Below are 27109 nucleotides of genomic sequence, written 5' to 3'. Positions count from 1 at the left end.
TGGCGCTATCATCCATGTAATGCAAATCATGAAGGAACGCCGTGGAAAATTCATGTCTAAGGGATGGACCTGTCGCGGCTTATGGGCGGGAACTGATACCTGAAGAGTTATCATCAACGATCAGGTTTTAACCTTTTCGTGGCTGCCGCAAAACGGTAATCCGGTTATTTACGACACGTCAGTATGAAGCACCTCAGAAGTGACAACCTCAAGAAAGGCTATTCCATTTTTGGGGATGTTAAAGGGGGTCCTTTCATTTCATAACCAACCAAATCATCTAACATTCACACATAGAAATTATTAATCAACAACTTTTCTTTAAAAAGATCCATTTAACTCCATGAAACTTTCCAATGGAACAATCTTGACAAATTTGACATTTTCTCTGAATGAAATATAACTGATACATATTCTTTTGACATTTTACCACTATATCTAACTTAGTTTTATTGATTTATAGATCAGCAATGTATGAACGTTGTCTTTCAAACCTTCTACATGTCCAAATTATGCGAAAGAAGTCGCCTTTCCCGAGTACCGTAGCCAAGGTGTTCTCACTGATACTGCAGTTTGGATGAGGATGCCCGACTGATTTATGTTATACTCTGAAGTAAAAGCGCTGCATGATTCGATGTATGATACGGCTCAATGAGAAGCCAGGGAATGCTCGTACTTGTGGCTATGAATGACTGATGAAGCAACTACGAACAACTTATACTAACGGGGGGCGCCCGAACATCGCACGCGCCCTAACATCGCACGGGTTTTTTACTGATCTTATTTTGCATAAGTACGCCGTGTTTGTGTCCAATGACTAAGCTGATAAGGAAGGTAAATAACCGAATTTCATGCACATAATTGTCATTTGCATTCAAAACATATGTGTACATATTCATTTCTTGTTTTGTCAAAAAGTAGTATTTTGACAATAATGATGGTAGCGCTAAGTAGAGGGTCACTGCGTAGCTAGACGGCCCGGCACCTAGATATACGACCTGTGCCAAGCAGATACATAAGTCACACAGCTATCATACACATAAGAAAAATAACTTCATAAAACACTAAAAATTTGGGTCTTTAAGTGTTTGTTGTGAAGAAAACCGACCAAAGAAAAACAACGTAAACATTGCTGTCGTCTGACGACGTTGTTTTCCCGCCATTTTTTGGGGCCGCGATGGTGGCGGAACGATTCAACGCACAGTTTTGTTACGCTCTAACATGTGATTGGTACCGTCTATGAAAAGGAAACTGAATACAGAGATGGCGAATATATTTCCCAATAAGTAGACGGAGTATTGTTGATGTAAGCGGTGTCGTTTTTTCGTAATGATTTCGTAAGTCGGGCCGCATTCAACATGTACGTCGGGCCGCGTAGTAGCCTATTTCCCGTGGAAACATGAGCTGGGATGCGCTAGATATAGCCCTTCTCACATGACGTGAGAAGTGCACACAGTCAAAATTTTCCGGTCAAAAGAAAGCTATAATATAGCAGACTTCAAGCCTTATTTACATTTCCCTAACTTCATCACCAACTTCCGAAGAGAGCAAAATTACCAAAGCGTAATAAGTTAGGCACACTATCTGGCGTAGCACTAAATCAGAAGGTACACTCGTGAAAACGTCTCACAGCGTCTTCCGCATGTAACGCGGAGCATGAAGGGCCCATGAACAGTATAAATACATTTCTTGTCCAAGTATGGTCTTTAGATGAATGTGTTCAAAATTCATTCATTAAAACATGACCATTCTCTGGCAACCAGCAATGGAGCGCCGTGAGTTCCAGCGCGTAAAAAAATGTCCGATGGTTGGGCACCCCCCGTTAGTGTACTAATCTAACATCATTACTCGATACATGATATAATGGAATAGTACGTTTCACATTGTTATGACTGGTGAAGATATGGGAGGTTTAGAATGGCCCCATGTGCCAAGAGAGTCCAGACAAGCAATACACAGCTGTCAGGTGGTATTCAGGGCGTTTGCAGCCACGTGACTGTGACGTAAGATTGTCCGCCATGTTGGATGGTTAAATTGGAAGTTGTGAGGTAAATTTGTGATTTGTATTTGACCAATTTTAAACTTGCAAGCTAGGAGATGTGCAATCTTTTTATTGATTTTTAACCATTGTGATGTAAATCAGTGGCTCACTGCGATATTTTAATAAATACGTTCTGAATCTATAGCTTTTTACAGTCACAGTGGAATGAAATAGGTGCTTTCTATGCATATACTGTATAGACAAGATTAAAATCCAACTTCCGGCCGCATATTTTCCTCCTATACTATCCACATTCTGTCATAGGATCGAGTCAGATATATGTTTGTGACGTCAACACGGCACGCCATATTCCCTTTATGATTTGATGAGGTTTTCGGTAATGCGGAGAAATACAGGCTACATCACTATGCTCTCTATGATAACGTATGTCTTCCATTTAAGTCTTACTGTGTAAACACGGAATTTATCACGAGTTTAGATACAGAATTGCACGCAAGGATTTTCAGCTTCTTTGAAGATGGGATTTTTGTCATGATTGATATCATGTCTTATTTTCGTTTCGGTATAGTGATATTTTGATTATTGATTTCTTTTCTATCATTGTTCTCGTACGTTTTTTCCATCTTTACTAGATCTATTTCACTATTTATTGCTATATTTTGAGTAGCACATGTACGTTTAACGCAATTGAAACTGCGACTACCCTTTCCCCAAGCATGGAAAAGAGTTTCTCGCTTCTGTTTAGGAACACTTGCGCCTTGACATTCAAGACTAGATGCTGCTTTGGAAATCTTATCACGTTTAGAAACTCAAACAATGCGTGCTAAGCTTTTGCCACCAATATGTCAGGAATGACGAATTATCAACCGCCTTCCATCGACGTCAAACAACCCTGGTGTAAACTTGGCTTTTGGAACTGCTTTATCACTTTAGCCCCCTTCTTAGACTTCTTGGATCGCCGGCGTTTATTTGGGGGGGGGGGGGGGGGCGGGGAGCGTTGATTTGCAATTTTCAACATGGACTAAGGTTCTCTGATGCAGAGGGAGTTTCACTGCTCTCCAAGAAGTCTGCGTAGGGACTAATATTACTTGATATACGCGTGTTCCAGAAGGACGGCGTTGTTTTAATTTACAGACGGATCTAACCAATGGCATGATGATGTATTATCTCATATCAGTCTCCAGGATTCTGGGCCGGTTGCACTCTGGAATCATTCTTCTACATCCTCCAGCTCGAAAATCGTGAGTACCATTTGTGCTGGCAGCGCCAGTTTGATATGTCTTCTGATGTTCTTTAACAAACCAATTAGGCCGGCATCATGTCGTACCACGTCTCTGCACGATTTTCATTCATGTCTCATAGAGGATGAACATGAATTGGGTTGATTGAATCGACGCACCCATAATCACATTTCTCGGCATGCAGCCTTACTTTTGTCCTAGTTTTTATGCGTTCATTCAGATTATGCAGACTGTGTTGAATCTTTTGATATGTTGCAAGAGTATATACGGCTCTCTTCAGTTAACGTAACATGACCTATTTACGTGCGGGAGTAATTTACGTCCAGATTGGGTCATGTCCACATGTCGCGGTGTATTATACCAAAGCCTGTTCTCATGAGAAACAAAGAACGTCATAAGTATGATCCTCAGCCACCTCTCTCTATTATACAAAACATTTAAAAGGGTTTACGTCCAGCGACATAACAGAATAAGCTCCTGAACCAGTAACAACAAGTTGCACGGAAGCATCATGCATGACGCATTTCATATGTAATTCGAGAACCGCGTATTCCATCATGTTTTTCTAAGTTACACGATAGCGAGTATCTTTTAAAAGTAGCTGACGTTAAACCTTTCTTTGATATGCAGACTATCCATGGTGATTCGAGGTTCGAAACTCTTGCCAGTTTTAGGAAGGTTTGATACAACCTAGCGACCCCCGCTCAGATGATACATTTTTGTACGACATAACATCATGGCCATGCGTTTATCACGTGAACGCCACGTGCTGCCGATTTTGGGGAAATTCACAATACAAAAATCGTTTTCTTCCATCGCGTCGGGCAAGCGGACGGACAAACATAGTGACTTTACTGTCATTTGTCTGTAGACTACTTTCGACAGTTACTGTGTATTTTTTTCCGGTCTATGTTCTTCAAGCATAGCGCTAGAAGGGAAAATACTGAGGTGGACGATAAAGGGTAAGCCTAGCACGATTCTACACCATATACCCCAGTATAAATATATGCTCGTACGGCGTTAAACAGGCGGAGAAAAACTTACAGACCATGCATTTTCTTGTTAGAAGAGCTGATATTTCTACCCATTGGTTAAACATTTGGCTCTGTCCGCGCGGTTTTAGGATAAATAACGTTTTGAATAAATCGGACGTAAACTGGTCATGTAACGTTACGTTACATTGTGTGTATCTCATTCATGTGTTACTCCGAGTGTGCAGTCTCAAAGAGTCCGTACGCCAAAAAATGAACGGCTGCATGAACGTCGTGTGTTTATATCGGTAGGAAATTCCCTTTTAGCCAGCCCAACTGATCTCAAGCGTCAAACTGATGAAAGCTTGTCTGTAACTGAAGAAATTAGCAGGTTAAGTTCGGCAGCCGCGCGCGAGGTCGGACGTGCACAGCCCGACATTGTAGGTGATACGGTCGTGCGCTTACAGCTGGGAAGTGCCTTTTTGGGGGGTGTAGCTTAGTGCAGTTTGTAATTGCTATAAAAATAGATTGTATGTAACTGTTAGTGAAACTGGCATTTTTTTACATGATCTAGGGTAAATATTCTCAACATAAAACGAATAACATTTGTGCATTTTCTATAGCTTCATTACGAACGCGCCCATGCAAAACGCGTATTATAACATGTAAGCCTATGGGGCGAAAAAACTCATGAATGAGACCTTATTTCACTTCCATTCTTTAATGGAGAACCCCTTCACGTTTATATAATCAAATGCTGACTTTGGCATACATGCCTCTCTATAAGCTCCAATTTTTTTCGCGGCTTGTTATGTCACTTGTAACCACGTAGAGGATTAAGGTAAGGCGCACGTTACATAATGATAAGTCCTGAGATATATAGGAGGAATTTGATGTGAGGAATTTGAGTTTGGATAACTCATGTGTCTCACGCTAACAAAGGATGATCCTGTGCTCTTAGAAACTCGCTTAAGCTTCTTCGCAACGCAGAAAATGACCATTCATAACAGCTATTAGATAATCATCATTACGCTTTCATGTTTCTTCATGCCGTCATTAAGGAATGCTGTATTTAACTTTAAAGTATGGCAGGGATATTAGAGGGATTTGAAACGCAGTGGACTGCTGTGTTCTAACATCTCTCGCCCTATGACCCTCCTCTCTCTCTCTCTCTCTCTCTCTCTCTCTCTCTCTCCCCCCCCCCCTCTCTCTCTCTCTCTCTCTCTCTCTCTCTCTCTCTCTCTCTCTCTCTCTCAACGCTCAATACATACATATTCGGCGTGGAGGTGTTTGAGTGAGTGAAATAGAAAATAGAGCGCTAAGAGAGAGAGAGAGAATTTGAGACCCATGGGGCTAATGATCAGGTTGTCACCAAAAACGTCAACATTCATTATCTTCGCCGAGGAACTTAGAGTAGATTATGTTTTCGGTTGAGCCGGCTGTTGTGTGGGTCTGTATGTATGTCAAGAGCATAACTCGGGAAACCTTTGATGGATCTTCATGATATTTAGTAGGTGTGTAGTGGTTGTGCAAAGGAAGGTCAAGGTCAAAAATCGCTCACCTGGCGTTTTCCAACAATACTGCAGCGGACTTTTAATTTTTCTGTGTTTGTATGTAGGCAAAAAAAGTGACGGAAACGTTGATGGATCTCAATGATTTTTGGTAGTTTGGAAGAGATTGTGGGAACGGAGGTCAAGTTTAAAAATGATTTATTTGGCGCTTTGCTACAGAACTGCAGCAGACTTTGTGTGTGTGAGAGTTTGTATGTCGCCAGCATAACTCGAGGAGCTATTGGCGGTTGTGCATGATATTTCGTGGATAGGTAGTGATGTCAAAGAGGAAGGTCAAGTTCGATAATGGGCCTCCTAGCGGGTATTTGAGGTACTGCAGCGGAGCTTCAACGTTTGAGGCCAAATTTTCTGGAGGCGTCAGGTTCATGATTTTTTGGTAGTATATAGCTTCTGGGACGGCAAGTGAGTGGTGGGAATAAAGGTCCCCTAGCTGCTCGTTTGGAACTGCAGTTGGCGTTTTTGTTAATACATTTGGAGACGAATAACTCCAGCAGGGATTGACGGATTATCATAATTTATGGCATGTGGATAGTTTCGGTGATGCTTTACATAACTGAATACTTGTCATGCAAATAAGACGATAATTTGCATAATAATTGAGGAAAGTTTATAAATTCGCCGAAAGCTTGTAGTCAAATTTCATACCAGTGCTATGGTAACGATTTTTAAGTGGTGTACAGCTCTTGGGGCAGGGAGTAAGTGATGTAAGTTTAGACCCCCTAGTGGCTTGCTTAGAACTGCAGTGGGATTTTTTCATGTTGCCGTTGGAGGCGAATAACTCGGGTAGGGTTTGATGAATTTGCATTGTTTTGGACAGGTAGGTTATTGAGGTAATGATTAAGAAATAAAGACGTATGAAATTGTAATCAGGGTCTTATTAAGTGTTGAAATAGGCTTGTTTATAATTAAATTTTTTAAGTACCTTTTGTCGACCTATATCTAAGGACAACACCTGCTTGTCAGCAGGCCTGTGCAAATTAGATTGATGCTCTCTGGTGACCTCAAAAACCACCGGCCAAACTACACTCCCGCTGGGACTGAGCTTATATCAACAAACACAGGAAAGGTCTGGCCCTGTGCGGGACAAGTCAAAACGATGAAAATAACTTATAAGGAAATGTGCAAGCAGCAGGCACTACAGAAGGCATTATACTAAGCTTTATGTGGTTTGTAAAATGCAGTTGTATATACCACACTGGATGTGGACCACAGTCTTTCGTAGATGAGAGTAAGAAAAGGTTCTTGCGCAGATAGTGACATAAACATCCTCAAAATCAGGATAATCTTTAGAATAGACCCATCAGGACCTGACTGAACTCCCCTCCAGGGTGTTTCACATTTAAGACAGAGACAGAAAAAAACAGTAACAGGTCTCACAAATCTAACACCCTCCAAAAAAAAAGTGAAACAGGAGGCTTGAGAGAGATATTGCCAATAGCAGTAGGGGCAAGAGTCGTGGTCACTGCCAACGTTAACATATTAGACGGAATTGTTAAGGGCGCATTCGCAACAGTAGTAGGTATTGACAACACATGCCATGATGTCCACACCTTCCTCGTAAAATTCGACAGTGAAAGCACATGAAAGATTTACCCAAAATGTTCAATGAGTTCTCAGTTACGGCAAGCGGACGATCCAAGCACGACGAGAACGTATCCTCATTATGATATTATGATATTATGATGATATCATGATATCATGATATTATGATATTATGATATTACGATATTATGATATTATGATATTATGATATTATGATATTATGATATGATATTATGATATGATATTATGATATTATGATATTATAATATTATGATATTATGATATTATGATATTATGATATTATGATATTATGATATAATGACATGATATCATGATATTATGATATCATGATATTATGATATTATGATATTATGATATTATGATATTATGATATTATGATATTATGATATTATGATATTATGATATTATGATATTATGATATTATGATATTATGATATTATGATATTATGATATTATATCATGATATCATGATATCATGATATCATGATATCATGATATTATGATATTATGATATTATGATATTATGATATTATGATATTATATTATGATATTATGATATTATGATATTATGATATTATGATATTATGATATTATGATATAATGATATAATGATTTAATGATATTATGATATTATGATATTATGATATTATGATATTATGATATTATGATATTATGATATTATGATATTATGATATTATGATATTATGATATTATGATATTATGATATAATGATATTATATTATGATATCATGATATCATGATATTATGATATCATGATATTATGATATTATGATATTATGATATTATGATATTATGATATTATGATATTATGATATTATGATATTATGATATTATGATATTATGATATCATGATATTATGATATTACGATATTATGATATTTATGAATTTCATGAATTTCATGAATTTCATAAATATCATTGTACCAAAACTGCACCACTGCTAGGTGCGGAAAAGTCACATGTACAAAAGTCACACTTTCAAAATGTGTATGATATGGAATAAAGATTTATTCTATTCATATATATTGACTGTGCCATTTCATCATCACTTTCAACTTACAACACTGCAATATCGAACCTTTGTGGCCCATATGATATCACCATACCTGTACCACCAAATGATTTTTAACCCCATCTAGACTGGACTCATTCGCCCCATCATAACTTCCAAATGGTATGATGCATGATCAAATTTGCAGGGGGTGATAAACACGTAAATATCATTCACTCTCCATAATAAGCCTTGATTATTTGGCGAAGATAATGTGTTCGTGGAACTCTAGTTCCTTCTAAATTCAATATCTCCACTTAGATTTATCGGATTCGAAATCTGAATACGGCATTTTGTTCAGGGCACTAAGATCTGTAATTCAAGCTCAAGTACAGCGTCTAACACTAGTAACAAAAAAAGATTTCCATGTTCTAGCTAATGTATATGGGGTAAGGTTGGATTGTTTTGCTGTGATCCGTAATCTTTAATTCGTGGTAAAACCAACCGACTTGCTGAGAGCTACCGGTCGCGTTATTATATTCCCCATCACAACTTAACTGACCTATAAAATTAATAGAGCTCCACAGAATAGACACTCAATCTCCGTGCATAATGTCAGAATGATTAAATGTGGTCACGCACGCTGCTGTAATTATAGTTATTATAACTAGTAGTAGATTACAGTGCTACAGTGTTTGTCACGTATGCACCAAGAAGCTGACCTTCCCGGGATCTCTCTAATTTATCTATGGCCGTTTTGTTTATGAAAGTGCCTGAAACACACCTCTCGTCACGCAGGAAACGTGCTGGAAGTAGGTCAGATTAAGTTAAACAGTAAGAAGTATGATTACAGGTTTGCGTATAGCAAAACCTTTGTTGGATCCGTTGGCATGTGTGGTGGCCGCCATCTTGATTTTGACGTCATATGGTCGCCATACCATTTTATTGGGAGGGATGTTTTTTGGGGTCGCTTGCGTTCTCTCTATTTTTAACAAATCGGCACACAACTATCACACATTCAACTGAAAAAAAAAGAAAAATTCAATACCAAATATTTATAAAAATATCCCGTAATCGCTAAACTAACATAGCAAACCTGAAGTATATGTAGCACAAATACTTAACTCTAGTTATCAACCGCAACATGCGACGGATGGGTTTCTCACTGGACTGAGCCTAATTGCGACAAATTATTGCGGCAAGTTTGCGAATTTTCGCCCATTTTTCTTTGCGGTCACACTGACGTGCGGGTAATGGGGATACTCCAGTATTTCGCGCAGGCGCAGAAGGCCAACTTTTAGCCCATGGAAATAGGTTTGGTACCCTTGGTAAAAGTAGCTGTAGAGGGTTTGTTTCTAGGATATATTGGTATTTCTGAGCTGGATGTTACAGGTAAGGGTTTCTTCCTTCTAATTGTGTTGAAAAATCAGACTTTCATCAATGTTTGTGGTGTCTGTAGGCAGTAGAAGTTTGGTGTTTTTGTGTGATTATCAGGTAGAGAAGGAGGTCAAAGGTCAACTTTAGTAAACATGGCCGGATTCGTAGGGGTTGTGCCGATTAGAAAGTTGAAATTATGCTCTAGATTGAAACTTTGGGGGCCTGACAGCCCTGCCAATGCATGTTTTTCATGGACTAAAACTCTGGTAGGTGACTTTTGACAGCTTCTTTCTTACATGATTGCCATATATTAAGATAGGAAGCTTCATTACTGTTCTGTGGCCTAATATACGTGACCTCTACAACCAAAATGGCGGATGTCAGAATGTCACATTATCATAAGTTTCGTCTCAAAATCAGACACAAAATACTAGTAACTTTATTGGAATCGCAGTGTTGCTACTGAATTAGAAACCAAATCAAACGTCCAATGATTAAAATTCACCAGAAAGACATTAACAGTGATTGCGCCGCTTTGCGCCATTTTGCCAGTTACAATTTTCTTTTTGAAAAGATTCGCAATTTCAGGCGAGATGTGCGCCGATTGGCGCCAGTTTAAGCCACTTTACGAATGTCTTTTGCAATTTCGTGCAGCCCAGTGAGATTTAGCAGACGTCGACAACAAATCGCATCGACGCGCTGAAATTTAAGACACGGTCAACTTCTCAGGATCCCGAAGCCATTACAAATCTCCATGCTCTTTCTTGTCCTCACGATCAGTTAAGCTAGCGAAAATGTCACATGTACAGTGCGTAACGAAATATCAAAGATGACACTTGATGGTTGTTGGGAAAATTCAAAATGACACAGATTTCTGAGCGCGCATTTCAACTTAAAAGGACGGGAAGACGGTTAACTCTTAATGAAAAGGTAGCGGATCTAAGTAAAGCTTTCAGTGTGCGTGCGATGGACGGAAATTATAGGAACAAGGACGTGCAAGACATCTTAATGAATACGTTTTCAAGGTCTTGATTTAGACTGCACGTTAAAGGAATTTCAGAGAATAAGACGCTTTATTAGATGCGTTCTTTACACTCTCAGGAATATTGTGGAAAAGCTACATGTGTATTGAAGAAATGCAAGAGTCGACTCATATGTTTTCCGTCCAATTGCTCATTTTATTCTTTCATCTTTTCGTCCTTTATCTGTTTGTTTGATGTTCTCACATGACAAATAGTTGTCTGTCGCGGGCTTTTCTCTTCGCTTCGGCGATGGCATTTTGTAACTCTGCGAAACAGCTAACCGTACATCAAAGGATGTGCTAGAGTCGACACAATTGTGTTTTCACGTGAGTTTCTCATTTCATCCTTTATCTGTCTGTTTGATCAAGGAGGTTCTAATATGACCAACAGTTGCCTGTCGCGGGCTTTTCTCTTCCGATGGCGTTTTGTAACTATAGTCACGAAACAGCTACACGTACATTAAAGTATATGCTAGAGTCGACACATTTGTTTTCCCGTGCAATTTCCCATTTCATCTTTCATCAGTTTGTTTCATGCCCAACAGTTGCCTGTCGCGGGCTTTTCTCTTCCGATGGCGTTTTGTAACTCTAGTCACGATGTAGTTTGATTGAACATCGAAAATATCTTTGAGGGGCGTCGTGGAGAATTATTCACGCTGAAGGATGCCTTCGTAAGTTTCGAGTCGGATACGGTTGTGGCGCCAAACTTGAGATGGTGTGATCTATCATTTATAACGGGTAAGTGCCGCTCAGCCCAAGTCCGGACGCGCCTCGCGACACTTGATAAGAGGGGTTAACCCGGTTAGGTAGTACGTCAGGACGTTATCGTCTTTCGCGTCTTTAGGCGAAATGTATGACCAATTCGCTTAAGTGATTCGCTTGTTCTAAATTGGATTACATAAAGCGGGATGGAGTTACACAACAACAGCAATATCATCTTATTGGTGTTATTCAAGCTTGAAACCTTACCCTGTGTTGTTGCTGTTGTTCCTAATTCCTAGACGACGGAAAAGTAAGTGTGGCGTAGACTATGGACACGTTATGTCACTTTCTGTGTATAAATGAAAAACTATTACAAGTTCTCGAGTAACCGCCAGTGTAACGTTGTATTTTGTCAATGAAAAATATCAAGATTCAACATTTCCTGTGCATAATTACACATTTATCAGATCACTCATTCGCGAATGAGAGAGTTTAACTTGTCGGCTTCAACCGGCGGACCTGCGGCATCCACACATCGATCAAACCCGGCGCAGATTATGTGAGATTCACATGCACTTATCCCCCACGGAATGTAATATCAGCTCAAACGTTGCTATTAGATCCAGGGGATAGAACCATCGATCTTATAGGCCGGGGGGGGGGGGGGGGCGTTCTCGTTCTTTCACCACAACTTCAGAACCAAGGACAGAACACTACAGGGGACACAATGTTGTAGCTCAAACGTTACCACTAGAACCAGAGGATAGAAATATTCATCATATGTGACGGGGGTGGGGTGTTCTCTCTCTTTCACCACAACTTCAGAACCAAGGACAGAACACTACAGGGGACACAATGTTGTAGCTCAAACGTTACCACTAGAACCAGAGGATAGGAACATTCATCATATATGACGGGGGTGGGGTGTTCTCTCTCTTTCACCACAACTTCAGAACCAAGGACAGAACACTACAGGGGACACAATGTTGTAGCTCAAACGTTACCACTAGAACCAGAGGATAGAAATATTCATCATATGTGACGGGGGTGGGGTGTTCTCTCTCTTTCACCACAACTTCAGAACCAAGGACAGAACACTACAGGGGACACAATGTTGTAGCTCAAACGTTACCACTAGAACCAGAGGATAGGAACATTCATCATATATGACGGGGGTGGGGTGTTCTCTCTCTTTCACCACAACTTCAGAACCAAGGACAGAACACTACAGGGGACACAATGTTGTAGCTCAAACGTTACCACTAGAACCAGAGGATAGAAATATTCATCATATGTGACGGGGGTGGGGTGTTCTCTCTCTTTCACCACAACTTCAGAACCAAGGACAGAACACTACAGGGGACACAATGTTGTAGCTCAAACGTTACCACTAGAACCAGAGGATAGAAATATTCATCATATGTGACGGGGGTGGGGTGTTCTCTCTCTTTCACCACAACTTCAGAACCAAGGACAGAACACTACAGGGGACACAATGTTGTAGCTCAAACGTTACCACTAGAACCAGAGGATAGAAATATTCATCATATGTGACGGGGGTGGGGTGTTCTCTCTCTTTCACCACAACTTCAGAACCAAGGACAGAACACTACAGGGGACACAATGTTGTAGCTCAAACGTTACCACTAGAACCAGAGGATAGGAACATTCATCATATATGACGGGGGTGGGGTGTTCTCTCTCTTTCACCACAACTTCAGAACCAAGGACAGAACACTACAGGGGACACAATGTTGTAGCTCAAACGTTGCCACTAGAACCAGGGGATAGGAACATTCATCATATATGACGGGGGTCGTTCTCTTACACCTCAACTTCAGAACCAAGGACAGAACACTACATGTGGCACAGGGTGATACTGAAGACTTCTTCCCATAGGAATGGTACATCTTTAGAATGATGGCCTTGTCTTCAGAATAGGTAGAAAATATTCTCTCTCTTTCACCATAACGTCAGAACCAAGGACAGAACACTACAGGGGACACAAGGTGATAGTGAAGACTTCCTCTCATAGGAATGGTACATCTTTAAAATGATGGCCTTGTCTTCAGAATAGGTAGCTATATATATATAGTCAGGGTTATAGGAATAATCTTGCTCGCGTGGACTAAATATGGACTGAGTAGAGTTTGGGTCAAGCTAAAATTTTGTGTCAACTGTAACATTAGCTCTATAGATTGCATATGTAAAGATCAAGGTTTTTTTTGGAGGAAGAAAACTGTCTAAGTTCAAGAAAGTAAACTTCGCAACGTACAGTTTTTCTCGTATAGATACTGAACGTTTCGTCTTTATCCTTTTTCCGTTCGGTCGGGGTCTAAAAGGCTGGAGGTCTCTAAAGATTTCCTTTTCTCGAAATGATATTATCAAACACGATACGTACAGCCTGTATTACCTTACAAACATATGGTCGCGGTAACCGATCTGGTATTACCGATGTAGAAGCTGAGTTCCTTGCCTTGGAAACGCCGTTATCGATATCAAGAAGGAGTCGACCCTGGTATTGAAACGATCGGGACAGAGATGAACTCCTGACTGAAAAGAAATACAATTTCCTAAGAATTCCATTCTCTTCTCGTCCAGAAATAATAACTAAAGACTCTCGATGTGCAGGTGCATTTCCATGTACAGATTAAGATTCACAAATATGTAACCTATCTTAAAAGCACTAGAGCTAGATAATGCCTTTCTCCGTTCACAAAACACGTACGTATAATAAGGTGCGCAGGTGTAACGAGATAGTGAGAGCCAAGCAGGATGAGAGAAATTTGAAAGTAGTTAGCCCGGATGGGTTTCCGAGATCACTGTACATCAGTGTTGTATTGCAGGGAACGTTTCTATAGTGACCGAAGTGCTTTCCGATAACGGAAATGAAGTCTGTAGACTTATAGCGTTCTAATCTCTCAGGGCATCTTTTAACAGATGGCCTCCCTGTATGCATGTACAGAGGTATCAAGTACGCATACGAATTTTACGGAATTCATACGATCCACTACTATTAGGAACATGTGAGTGGTACGGAATTGATACGAATTTTACGAAATACATACGGTCCTTTCCATAAGCAAAACTTGCATGAGTTCCGTAAAATTCGTACGTTTCTTAGTAGTGGGTCGTATGAATTCCAAGGACAGAATTCGTACGTTTCTTAATAGTGGATCGTATGTATTCCGTAAAATTCGTATGTCTTCCGTAAATTTCTTATGTATTCCGTAAAATTTGTATGAACACCTAAGCACCTCTGATGTAAGGGCTCTGTCACACTTGTGCGTATATTCGAGTGCGCATGAGTTCCGCAGTAACATTCTTTTGGTCTAAGTAACTTTTGCGGGGAGGAAGTTGTTTTCTACTTTGACCCACCGTAGAGAAGTCTAGTTATCAAACCAAAGAAATAACTTCTTCGGCTGCAAAACTTAACCTGAACCAAAAACATGTTAATACGCAACTCATGCGGGGTTGTATATACGCACAAATGTGACAGGGGCTTAATACCACCGGTCATAAACGCGTGACTTCAGAACCACTGGACTCTGTAACGTAACATTAGATGTTGAAGAAATACAGTTTTAATACCCGAGCCTTTGGTATCTTGAAGTCATCGTGTGAAGGAGAAACGCCTATGTAATTTCCTTGCCACATAACTAGGTTGTGGAACGGGTGATGGTATCATTTTAACGGCCAGTACGACGCCAAGACCATTTTCTGCGATGAGATTGCCCCTTCTTCAATGCTGCCATTAATTTCAACGTAGAAGCCCCCTTTGCTACGTTGCTGACATGTTTTATACCACCTAAACGTATTTATCGAAATCCACATCTAAATCTAGTCTTGCTGTAAGGTTTATTTTGGCACAGTGCCAGTCTTCTGTACTGAATGTGAAAATAAGGAGGTTGAGCTTTAGTTTTCTTTCTCATTTGTTTTATTTGAGAGTGACGGTTATACCTGACACAGTTCTTGAACCAATCAGCGTTCACAATTTTTGTAATTGAGAAATGCTTAATTTCCCTTTAGCCCCCCAACGGTCACTATTTCAGCCATAGACCTGTCAACATTCATGTTTTGTCCTTTTTTGTAGGATAGAACGATTAGGGAATGATTCCAGGACGTGCTATTCATGAATGTTTTGTTGTATGCGTTTGACCAGCCATTCTTTTCTACCCAAGCATTGGTGCTTGACTGGAATGCCCCAAAAGTGGGCCGGGCGTTTGTTTTGCTCATGTTGGTCTTACTAAATGCGATTCAAGGTTTTTACAGACGGATTTTACAGGTCAAGATATGTCAAGGGCTCGCCGAGACAACAGTGCATCCGTCCCTGCGTGCTTCCAGGTATAGTTTAGTGGGTTCGTAACAATGGCGCGTGGTCATGCGAGAGTTCTTTACCTCTCTTGAGACAAGGGGCTTAACACGTACAGAAAATAGGGCCACTTAACTTTAAACGTCAAAGCCGACTGTTTCATGTTGACTGGCAGTGGTTCATATCGATGTGTCGAAGTTCACTACGTACGGTGTTTGACGAAGTGTGGAGTAAGAAGGGCATAGCAGGCTTACAGTGTGGCAGTTATGGTCCATATGCAACGTTATAACAACTGAACAGATTCTGCATGATGCTCAACTACAAGGCGAACGAAACCAGGGAAGTGGTATGTATCGTCTAATTTGATTGGGGACAGCACCTTCCTTACATGGATGGGGGGAGGGGGTTGGTTGTCTTACGCTTGGACATAACCGTTGAAACGATGATACTACCGTTGAACGGGGATCGTTGATATTATGTAAGACTTAGTGAAGCGTTCTAGGACTTACCTGTTGCATGTAGGTTAGATAACACGTTCCCTATGGATGGGGGGAGGGGGTTGGTTGTCCTATATAATCGTTTGGACATAACCACATGCATTGAAACGATGATAAGTATTACACAACGGGGACCATTGATATCATGTAAGACTTAGTGAAGCGTTCTAGGACTTACCCGTTGCATGTAGATAAGATTTACCTGCTATCCACAACATTTCAGCTTCAGTACTTGGGGTTATAGCTTATATAACCACAATACAACATACTACTAGCAATAGTACGAAGACTTGGGGATACGTTTATGTTTCAATCGGGCGTATTACATTATCAAATCCTGACTGAGTTTGACAAAGTGTTGTATCCCGATGTTAGATATCACTACGTCTAGCGAGCTGTACTATTACATAACCATATGTAATTCCTGACCAGTCACTTAGTGGCTTGTGTCAAGTCAGCTGTAACGTAGCAAGTTATAGTTAGTATACATGCCAATCCAATATACATATGGGAATATTGGACTTATGATATAAAACCTTTCCAAGAGATAGAAATAATGGACGTTCTAAAAAGCTTTTAGACGGATAATGGGTTTTACGATCATTCCCGTTAGTTTTGTAAGGACAAGTTCTTACATCTAATTCGACAAGTTGTAATGTTAACGTTTTGCCAAGTCATCGCTCCTTCCCTCCGCGACTGTTGAAAACGAGACGGCCCTTATCATGTAGTTGTACGGAGGCCACGAGTCTTCTGTCATCGCGGGTCAGACAAACAACACCTCCGTTATCCCTCACTCTGGGCCACGGCCAAGGTCAACTCCGAGCACCCACTATGTAGGCATGTGCTCCGGTACTGATGGGGAAAACACATCTGTCTGTAAGGCAGAAAAACAGAATTTGGTGAACTAAGGGGGCGGGGTGGGGTGTGTGAACCTTTCAGTGTAAAACGGTGCGGGAGGGGTGGAAGTGAGGTGGTCGGTTTGTGATATGAAAAATACCTATTTATTGATTTTTTACAGCCTCCATAGCAGGATCGCTGGACCTTTTGGGGGCTTATGATGCCCTTTTTGTTGATGACTTCTTTTTGAACAGTGTCGTTTGTGTAGCCAGCATGTAACCATTAGGCCCGGCCTACCTCTGCTATGGAGGCTAGATTTTTTCCACGTAAAAGAATGGGAAATGTTAGGTGCTTGGGTGCATATTTTGTAGCGCATGAAAGTCGCCCCAGAAGGCCTGCTATCCCCTCTTTCTGTTTAAAGTTACTGTCTCACCGTTTGAAATGCATAGTATAAGTCTTCGCAAGGCGCCTGATGTACGCTTTATAGTCTGCACTTGGCTCGTCTTCTGTGTAGTGTTAGCTCCAAACAAATCGGCTTGTAACACCACACGGTCTGATCCCTGACATTTCTACATGAACTCCCCCCTACGAACAGTGGAACCCATCCGTCTTCTCATCTCGACTTGTCACAGAAACTTCCTCAAGAAGCACTTAAGACGCTCATCCCGAGCCGCGTTGTCTCCTCTTTAAGTTATCTTCACAGAGACTTTGTTGTGTTACTGCAGCGGGCGAAGAGAAAACAGGAGAGTGGTTGCGTAACGGTTGGCAGGGTGCTGACACAAGGCGCACGGTTGGTTCCGTCTTAGACACAGATATCGACCCGCCATAGTCGCGGAGGCACGACCTTGAGGTAAGCCAGTCATAGTGACGACGTTGCTACATTTGCCGCCCTTACTTACCACTGTAACTAAATCTTGAGTCTGGCATTTAGTATTCTGAAGATTCATGGCTCCTTAAGCACTGTCTGTAGCGTTATCTGGTCGTGAATAGTGATGAATGTTGTTGTCGCTAAGGGGCGATCGGTGGTAAAAGCAGTTCAAGGCCAGGGTGGCCCAGGACACAGTCTGAGGCCGGTAAAGTGCGCTGTAATCATGTTAGCTTCTGACTTGAGATTTTCCATCTGAGAAATGGTTCACTTTGAGTAGACAAGTTTCTTACGCAAGCTAGAGGAGTTAAGTCCAAGAGAAAAGTTAGCGTAGACAAAGATTGATACACAGAAGTCCAGTATCGGAAGCGTGTCTGTGATGTATCGCTTAGCCTCTCAGATTCGTCTGAGAATTTGTGTGAGTGTGTTATTTTTTTGACAGCCGTCCAGAGTGATGGCCGTGGATCCAAACTGTATTGGCACGTAGCTGGAGAAACTTAATGATTTACGGAAGGTTTCCAAAAATATTCCCTGTCAGTTGCCAACATTTCAGAATACGCCGAGGGCTGAGGTGTATAGATCTACGTGCTACGTGTGTTGTTAATGTTATGATTGCAAGCTGGTTGAGCGAATTCGAAGGGACAGAATGGAAACGCACGCACGCGCGCACGCAAACACACACACACACACACACACACACACACACACACACACACACACACACACACATGCACACGGACACACACACGAACACACACACACACACGCACACACAAGCACGCACACGCACAGACACACACATACACATACGCACACACAACGACACACAGACACGCACACAGACACACACACATACACACACACACACAAGCAGAGATAGGGGGACTAGAACGACAGCCATGCACACAGAACCCCTCGGTCTGTCCTTGACTTCATCACCCTCACGTATTTCGGCCGATCGTTACCCGGTTGATCAGCAGTAGGTCACAAGTCGGTTGGTACCCCCACTTGTCTTCATCAGACGTCCGTAAACACCTCTCCGATAAGCCCTTTAATCCGTGATAACCAGTGTTCGGGTTGGCTTCCCAACATTTCACCATCCTTTATAAAGGGAACAGTGATTAATGACTCTCGCGGAAGCCTGTCGTCAGGAATTGACTGCTAATATTTGACCAGTCGTGCTCGATGCTGGCGACGTGTCGAGGGAACAATCTACCGCGGGAAAGGGTCGATGGCTCCCGGAGAATGGACAAATAGACTCAACGGGCATCGCGTTTCTTCACGCCACGAGTCCTCCGTCTGGCATTTTAACTCTGCCTGTCACTGATTTGATGACGCGTTTAATGCAGTATGGAAGGCCCTGTGTTCTAGTTACCTAAAAAAAAAAGCGGAGGTATCGTTTTGGGTGTGTTTGTCTGTCTGTGTGCCTGTCTGTCTGTGAGATTGTGTTTCTGGATATTTGTGATCACCATAATTCAATTCATGGATGGATTGTAATGATATTTGGTATGTTGGAAAGGTCAAGGTCTATTTTTTCCATGTTGTGTGGCCTTGGTTCTGCAGCAGAACGCCCGGTTTTTGTATCTCGTTAACTTTGTTGATACGTAAACTTTCTTCGAACACGATAAAGGTACTTCCGGTTGTCTCTACTACAACCCTTTTCATGTTAGAACTAGAGTTCCACGAACACATTATCTTCGCCGAATAATCAAGGCTTATTATAGAGGGTGATTAATATTTACACACCTACCGAAAGTCATAAAGATTCTTCGAAGCTTTCTTGAGTTATGCGCTTGACATATATACAGATCTAAACCCACACAACAGATGCCTCAACCGAAAACATAATCTTCTCCGAGTACTAGTACTCGGTGAAGATAATAATTACTAATCAGTCGGGATTTGTAGCCTTACGAACACGTGACGTCAGGAAAGATGCCTGGAATTTTATATTGGCTGAGACAAAAACTTTTATGTAATTCGTACCGAAACACAACGTCGGCTGGAACGTGATGGATGGATGTCGTTTTGCTACATTTCGTATATCATCCCCTTTAGCACAATTATCGTCACTGTCACACCACTGTGTTATATCTTTCGTGGAAATCAATTTTGAGCAAAACCATGAAATTGCAATCTAAAGGTTCAACTGATCTAGATAAAATGACATACACAGAATAAGGGGGAAGGTGACAGTGACTGCGTACTTTGCGAAATAACTTTGGAGTGAAAAATCGAAAACTATGGAAAAAGTGACAGGAATATCAAAATGATGTGGAGCACATGTGATGGCAAATGGCATGAGGAAATATGGATTTTATTGATCGGTTGATAGCAAATTGGGCACCTGTATGAAAAATGTTCGCTTGGAATTCATCCTATGTTGGTATGTAACGTTACTTGTCTGATACCTTTCGGATCCAGGCAGAGGGAAGCTATCAGAGGAGTGGTGTAAAATACGATTATAGAAAGGTGTGCAGTATAAAGACAAATGCAATGTATCTATATCACCTACACAGCGTAATAGCGTAATACACTCGATCGATGTGTTCATTTGGTATTCACACGGGCTGGTTTGTGCACAGACGGGTCCGCCATCGGCTGGCAGAGCATCGCGATGGTAAATAGAGTGTAAACGCACAATTAATACACTTCCGAAGTTTGGCACTAGCTGGAAGATATAACTTGTGTTGCGGAAGATATCACTTGTTCTGGTGCGTTTTGGCAAAACGCACTACGAATTCACGACCCCTCTCTTGGCTGCTATTAAATATATGAACCATACCTAAAAGAGACAACAATTGATCACTATTCGATGGTGATGCTTTACAAAAAGTTAGGATTAATATATTTTCCGTGTATCAAATGGCGCCAGAAGACTAGTGCGGCGAAAAACATCAGCCAACATCTGTCACTGAACTAACTTGAATATCATTTCAATGAAGGAAAACAGAGTTCGGAGACCTCAGACCTCCATGAAATATCTAGAGAGCCTTTGTAGATTTATTGTTTCATCTTGTCTCATTGATTATGCAAATAAGGATGGGGAGGCGGGGTGGCGACTACGGGGGCCATGCTTGTTTCATTTCGACCAATTTCGTCTGTTCCCTACAGACGTAATTTCGGCAGTGGTTTGACGTGTCGACAATTTGTTCTGTTGTCAAAATAGGTCAGACTCCCCGAGGCCATGACAGGTGAAGGAACCACGTAGGCGTTTGTTGTTGACAGTCTGTTCCACCGAAGTCGCACGCTGACCGACAGTAGGAGACAGCTGCGTCCTTCTGATTGGCCACAGCTTTAATGTAAGTATCCATCTGTACAAGTTGTTTTTTGACGAATTTGCTGTTTATCGTCTGTATTTACTTGTAGGCTGTTTTTCTGCTTAAATTTTAGATTCACGCACTCATTTGAGTCGCTGTACTTCAACTTCGAAACTCGAAATCTTATATCATAAGGGGGCAGCGAACAGTAGCACGCGGTGATCGAATTAGTGCAGGTTTTGGGAAATAACATTGGTTCTTTTAGCAAAACAAATGGTCTTTTCGTATATCATGAAGAAAACAAACAAAGGCGGTGGTTTTCAAGGTCATCCCAGTTGTTTTCAAAAGTGCATCCAGTGTGTGATTTAAACCAGTTGTGCGGCTTATTGTTTACCGAAGACGAGTTGTTGCCAGGGGCGATCTAAGTAGCAGACAATCTTAATCGAGGGATGAAACATGTTGAACCTGTCCTTTTTAAATCTCTTTCAGCTGAAATACTGTAAATGCAGAAATGTTCGCGGTGCTGAACTCTTAACCGCGAACTTAAAACCACCACGAAAAGCCATTCCATTGTGTGACTGTAGCGATACTATTGTTTCAAACGCGAACTCAACACTCCATTTCTCCCTACCGCGAAATTAAATCCCCGTGAATATTTCAGCATTTACAGTGGTACCCAAACCAGTTAAAAACATGACGTGTTCATTTCATAAAATACTATAGTAACGACTATGAACTGTTTGCACATAGTGTCATTGAAAATTCTACTTTACAGACACACGTGCACACGTCGACGATAGTATTATCGTATCCAACAATAATGTACTGGGCTAAACGGAATTAAGAGCAGTATTGTCATATAGCACGGGACTGTCATCATGATGTGTTATATTGATATACATTGCATCACTACTGTAGCACTTTTACGAGTAGAAATCACCGATGTACACGATGCAGGTTCACTCAAAACCACACAGTGTGAGTGAATGTGGGACAGAGCTGGCCATGATATGATATTCGTCTTTCAAATTTTCAACTTTGATACTCTATTAAGACTGGTGATAATTCACTTTAGCCCACGCACATAGCTACCACACACTTTGCCATTCACACATCTCTCAGGTATCGAGAAACATGAAATGTCAAATCGTCCTTTATATGTGAGCCAATATCGAATGACCCCCCTCCCCTCTATCGCTTTCTATGGTCGCAAGGGACTGTTCTCTTATTTCTAGATATTATATCGGTTGATAAATGATTCACTGTTGCTGGTCTTCACAAAATTACTGTCCTGAAAATATTAGCCCATGGTTATGTTTTTGGGAGATAAAATATGATACTTTCTAAAGAAACTAGTCATTTTAGGGTTTTCATAATGGAGATGTGGCAACCAGATAACCTGACATTCGCTGGGGAAATGGTGCGGTTTGATTTTTTCCTCTCCATCTATGTATTGGAGACCGACATAACGTTACGCACAAGGGGAGTGTATTTCAGCACCAAGGTCAGGATATACAGGTGACGAACGCAATACCTACTTTGGTCTCCTCTGACTTTTCTAAGATTTTGACAAGGACATGGATGCAAGGCACATACAAACTAATATTCCCATGGCCCTACTTTTACATCCACAATTAGGTGTCACTATGGAAAATTTGGTAGTAATTTACAAATTCGATATGTATGGTGGATGCTATATCATGAAAAATGTTTAGTATTTGTGCACTGTTTGGTCCGATTGATTTTGACGACTTGGTGAGCTTCATTGATTTTTTTCAAGGATTCTTCTTTGCTAGGGACATGCATGTTTGAGACATGTACAGTTCCCTCAGTCACTGCATACAAAAACGGTTCATATAGTTCAACGGGAGTTCTGTTGAATGCTAGCCAAATCGACTTCCTTTTCGAAAGATGCCCGCGGTGTTATTACCAGTCGTCAGGGTTTGGACCGACGCCATCGTGTTTTTAATTTCATCGCATCCTGTCAAAGAGTGTCGCTTAGAGTTTCAATCTATGAATCTGTTAGTCAGATAATTACAGATTCACAATCTGGCCGACAGGACAATTTAGCCGGCTCGGCTTCAGCGCCGGGGTAATTGAAATAGATGCTTTCTCAACAGCTATTTCGATTCCAATCATTCGCCTTTGATACGCGTAATAGACAAGCCCGGGTCTTAATGTCCCGGTCCTCTTCAGACTGGAACTGTGACAGGTGTGTTTGAAAATCGCTATTGACAGTAGAAAGAGGGTTTTACGAACCGAATCGGGGATCGAAAAACAACTAGTCGTGCATTTTTCACAGCCGGAGAGCTTCAATATGTCGATAAACCGTTTAGTAACTGTTTCAGCCATCAAACCAGACTTAATCATGCTACACTAGACTCCACAGTCTTTCTGAGCATGAATATGACCCACATGTTTGAACCTAACAGCGATAAACGAAGCAATCATACACGAAACACGTTACTACGATCAGATCCATAATGAACGGATCCATTATACGATTGTCATCTCATTCAAACATAAAACCTTAATGAAAAAAGATGTAATTTGCGGCAGAGGCGATTACAGGTGACCCAGAAAGCATCGTCCAGAGATAGAGGGTAGGAACAGAGGTCGGCTGAACTATTGATTTCGTTATTCCCTCGCTGTGTCTTCTACGGCATGATGATGTCAAACTCAGTATGCATACAATTACGTGCGTGGGTGGGAGACAGGGCCGCGCTGGCTTGATTATATGGATAACATCCGCGTGCGCATCAATTCTCGTCCGTTTCCTGTGTATAAGTTTGCTACCAGGTGTGAAGCATGCAAAGAAGCTGCAAACTTAGCAAATGTATAACGTAAACTGCCAAAATATATCAAAGTGGATAATTATGAGGGAAGTCTATCACATCCAAAGAAGATGTGAAATAACAAAAAGAAAGAATTTATTGTTCGGCATATCGTGTTCTGTGTGTTATATTTCATATATACGTACATCAGTCATATTTGTTCAACCTTCCTGACCACTTAGATGTCATGATGAAGGAAACCTTTTGTCCAGACGATTTTCTTCCCATGTTCGCATAAGATTTAGGTAGTCATGAGTTATCCATACAATCAAATCGTATTGACAAGGAAGAGGACAAGTGATGATGTCAGATGAACCAATGGGAAATCGAAAAGATATTTGGACTCAGATAGTTACATCATAATGATGAAAATCCTATCTAATCTTGCAACACTACTTTAACTAAAAGATATGGTGTGTTGTTAAGATCGATGATGAATTATCCTAACACACTGTTTATCTATGCTGTCGGCAGCTCCAAATGACAGGGCATTTGAACTTAAAAATGGCTCAAGGCTGCCATGTACTTTGTCTTGTATCTACATCGTAAATTACGCGGCGTGTTTCCAGAGGATATGTCGTTCCGTTTAAAGTCTTTAAAAGCTAGCGTTAAACAGAAAGAAGACAAAGAGCATCAGAATTAAGTTCAATCACAGGCAGACAGAAGGCACTACGATAAGGGATATTTATAATGGCCTAGTGGTGTAGACACGGCTTTATCACAAAACACCCAGAAACGACGATCGAGCAGATAAAGAACACCATTGATCAAGGTGGGACTGCCTATGGCATCTGAGATGAGACCCCCCTTTTGTGGTGGAGCCTCTTGGTTCAACGTTAAGCCCCCCCTCACTGTTCCCGCGGCACGCTGGCGGCGTCGCTGCGTCCTAAACTGGATTTGTGCTACCCTTGACTTTATAATGGGAATACCATTCAAAACGTACAAGTATGACCAAAAAGACAACAAAACACACAAAGCTTAAACAGGTTGTTTTTTGTCGATGAAATTCGTTGAGTGCTTTGTCAATTCGATCGGCCGCAGCGACGCCGCCAGCGTACTGCAGGTCCAGTGAGAGGGAGGCTTTAGAGACCAACCATCTACTTATAGGGTGCAGCTAGAAAAGTGTCACATTTTAGATTATGATTGGAACGTTCTATTAACTTGCAAGATGCATGCTCCTTCTGACACTACACGCTTTAGCTAACCCACTTCAGCATTTATAACGGTTGTTCCCTTACTGCAGTTCTTCTAGGCTAGATAGTTGGGTATGTTCTAGCTGGCTGAGTTTAGATAGGTTTGCTGTATCATCATTTCCAGCTCAGTGGTTTATCCTAATCTACATATTCGGGACACGACGCACACTGTCCACGCATTATCCTGAGGTGTGGCTCTCGTATGAATGTGAAGGAAGAGATTACTGATATATATATTATAAGGTAAAGGTAGTCCTATAGCCTTTTTGAGGCCGTAGGGGCAGAGGTTTGTCATCCACTGTATCTAGGCCACGGCACTGGAAGGCGGAGCCCACCCCTCTCCTTCCACCGCCGTTTACCTCTCCAACCGAAGTCAGGTACCCATTTTTATTACCAGTATAGCTTGATTCAAATCTCTAATGCTTGTCGTCTGTCCATACAGAACCGAATGTCATGCTGCTGTCCGATGGTGGAAACTGCACAGCCAGCGAACATAGCGGCGCGGGTAGCAACATGGGGAATTTCAGCACTAAGTACCTGGAGGTTGTAGAGCACGTTTTAACGCCTTCTCTGTATAACTCATGGATCGTGCTTGCAGTCTTCGCCCTCTGGATGTGCATGAAGTGTGCCAAGCGAGTCGACACGCCTGAGTTTGTGTCGAGGGACTCGTTACTGAAGGCGTACTTTCAGAAGAAATGTTTCGGACTGAAGACCGCCCTGGTGCCCACGGTGTGGGCCCACAGCTGTCACGTCCAGACGGTGTTAGGAATGATCGTATCGCCTGACTCTCCCAGACGGTTCGTGCGTGAGTACGTCGAGATGAAGGATGGTGGAATAATCGGTCTAGACTGGGACGTTACTAACTCTATTAGTAAACCCGTGAACGCACTGAAAAAGGCCAAAGTGCCGTCCCGGCCAGTCTTGCTTGTTGTGCATGACACGTTGGCAACACGTGCTGGAATAGACAGAATCTGTACCGAGGCTTGGAAGCAAGGGTTCCAAGCGGTGGTGTTCCGGCGGCGCGGACAGGACTATGTCCCCCTGACGACACCCAGGCTGCAAAGCTTCGGAGATCCCTCGGACTTACGTGAAGCCGTGGAATACATCAAAGCGGTGGAACCGAACTCGGAGATTGTCGCTCTGTCCGTCAGCACTGGATGCGGACTCCTCTTCTCGTACCTGGGAGAGTACGGCTCCTCTACCCACATAGCCTCTGCAGCCTGCATTTCACCCGTCTACTCGGCAAGGGAATTTTACGAGTCCTCTTCTATTCCGACATGGTGGCAGAAGTTGTGGCTGCAAAGACAGAAACTTGTGTACATGAGGCACTCTACCGTCTTGTACGACAGTGACAGCGACTATAAGCACTGTGAACTCGCCATGAGAAGTCGAACTTTAACAACCTTCCACCAAAGAGTTCACGTCAAATTAAACGAGTACAACTCGTGGGATCAGTACTGGGCCGAGAACGAACCCTTGAGGGACGTAGACGAGGTAGCCACGCCGTTGCTCTGTGTTAGTAGTAAGGATGATCCGTTGGTTCCCGAAGAGAGCATCCCTATAGAGTTGTTTCAAACTTACCCTCACTTCTTTCTTGCCCTGACTGAGAAGGGTGGGCACTGTGGGTTTTTCCAGGGACTCATACCATCCTCGTGGTCTGAAAGACTTGCCATAGAATTTCTTAAAGTGTCACTCGACATGGACTTCAAAAAATCTATAGCAACATCATAAGACTCAGATAATGTATTCTTTGTCCGCTCAGCGAAAAGAAATAGTCTGAAACATAATTTGTTCCGCTGTCAACTGAATCAACGTTCGTGTACGAATTAAACATAACAAACTCGTCTAAAGGTG

The 27109-nt window shown here is 41.8% G+C and overlaps 1 protein-coding gene across 3 annotated transcripts; it reads left to right on the top strand.

Moving 5' to 3' along the window:
* The first annotated feature begins 43 nt into the window (after nucleotides 1-43).
* On the top strand, nucleotides 44-27109 carry LOC136446611 (protein ABHD15-like). Of its 3 annotated transcripts, none has more exons than XM_066445089.1 (4): nucleotides 44-155; nucleotides 3177-3240; nucleotides 21138-21270; nucleotides 25698-27109. In XM_066445089.1, exon 4 carries the CDS (start codon nucleotides 25709-25711, stop codon nucleotides 26984-26986), a length of 1278 nt encoding a protein of 425 aa, XP_066301186.1. In that variant the 5' UTR covers nucleotides 44-155; nucleotides 3177-3240; nucleotides 21138-21270; nucleotides 25698-25708; the 3' UTR covers nucleotides 26987-27109. The 3 variants fall into 3 exon arrangements, with proteins under 3 accessions (XP_066301186.1, XP_066301176.1, XP_066301165.1); XM_066445079.1 differs by lacking the exons at nucleotides 44-155; nucleotides 3177-3240 and adding exons at nucleotides 15959-16115; nucleotides 17829-17953; XM_066445068.1 differs by lacking the exons at nucleotides 44-155; nucleotides 3177-3240 and adding an exon at nucleotides 17662-17953.

The sequence above is a fragment of the Branchiostoma lanceolatum genome, chromosome 1, assembly GCF_035083965.1.
Source record: "Branchiostoma lanceolatum isolate klBraLanc5 chromosome 1, klBraLanc5.hap2, whole genome shotgun sequence".
In the NCBI taxonomy this organism is placed as follows: Eukaryota; Metazoa; Chordata; class Leptocardii; order Amphioxiformes; family Branchiostomatidae; genus Branchiostoma; species Branchiostoma lanceolatum.
Note: the sequence above shows the minus strand (reverse complement) of the source record. Positions and strands in the feature narration are given on the sequence as shown.

Excerpts from the sequence above, each read along its gene's own strand:
- LOC136446611 (XM_066445089.1), top strand. The coding sequence starts at position 25,709 with ATGCTGCTGTCCGATGGTGGAAACTGCACAGCCAGCGAACATAGCGGC.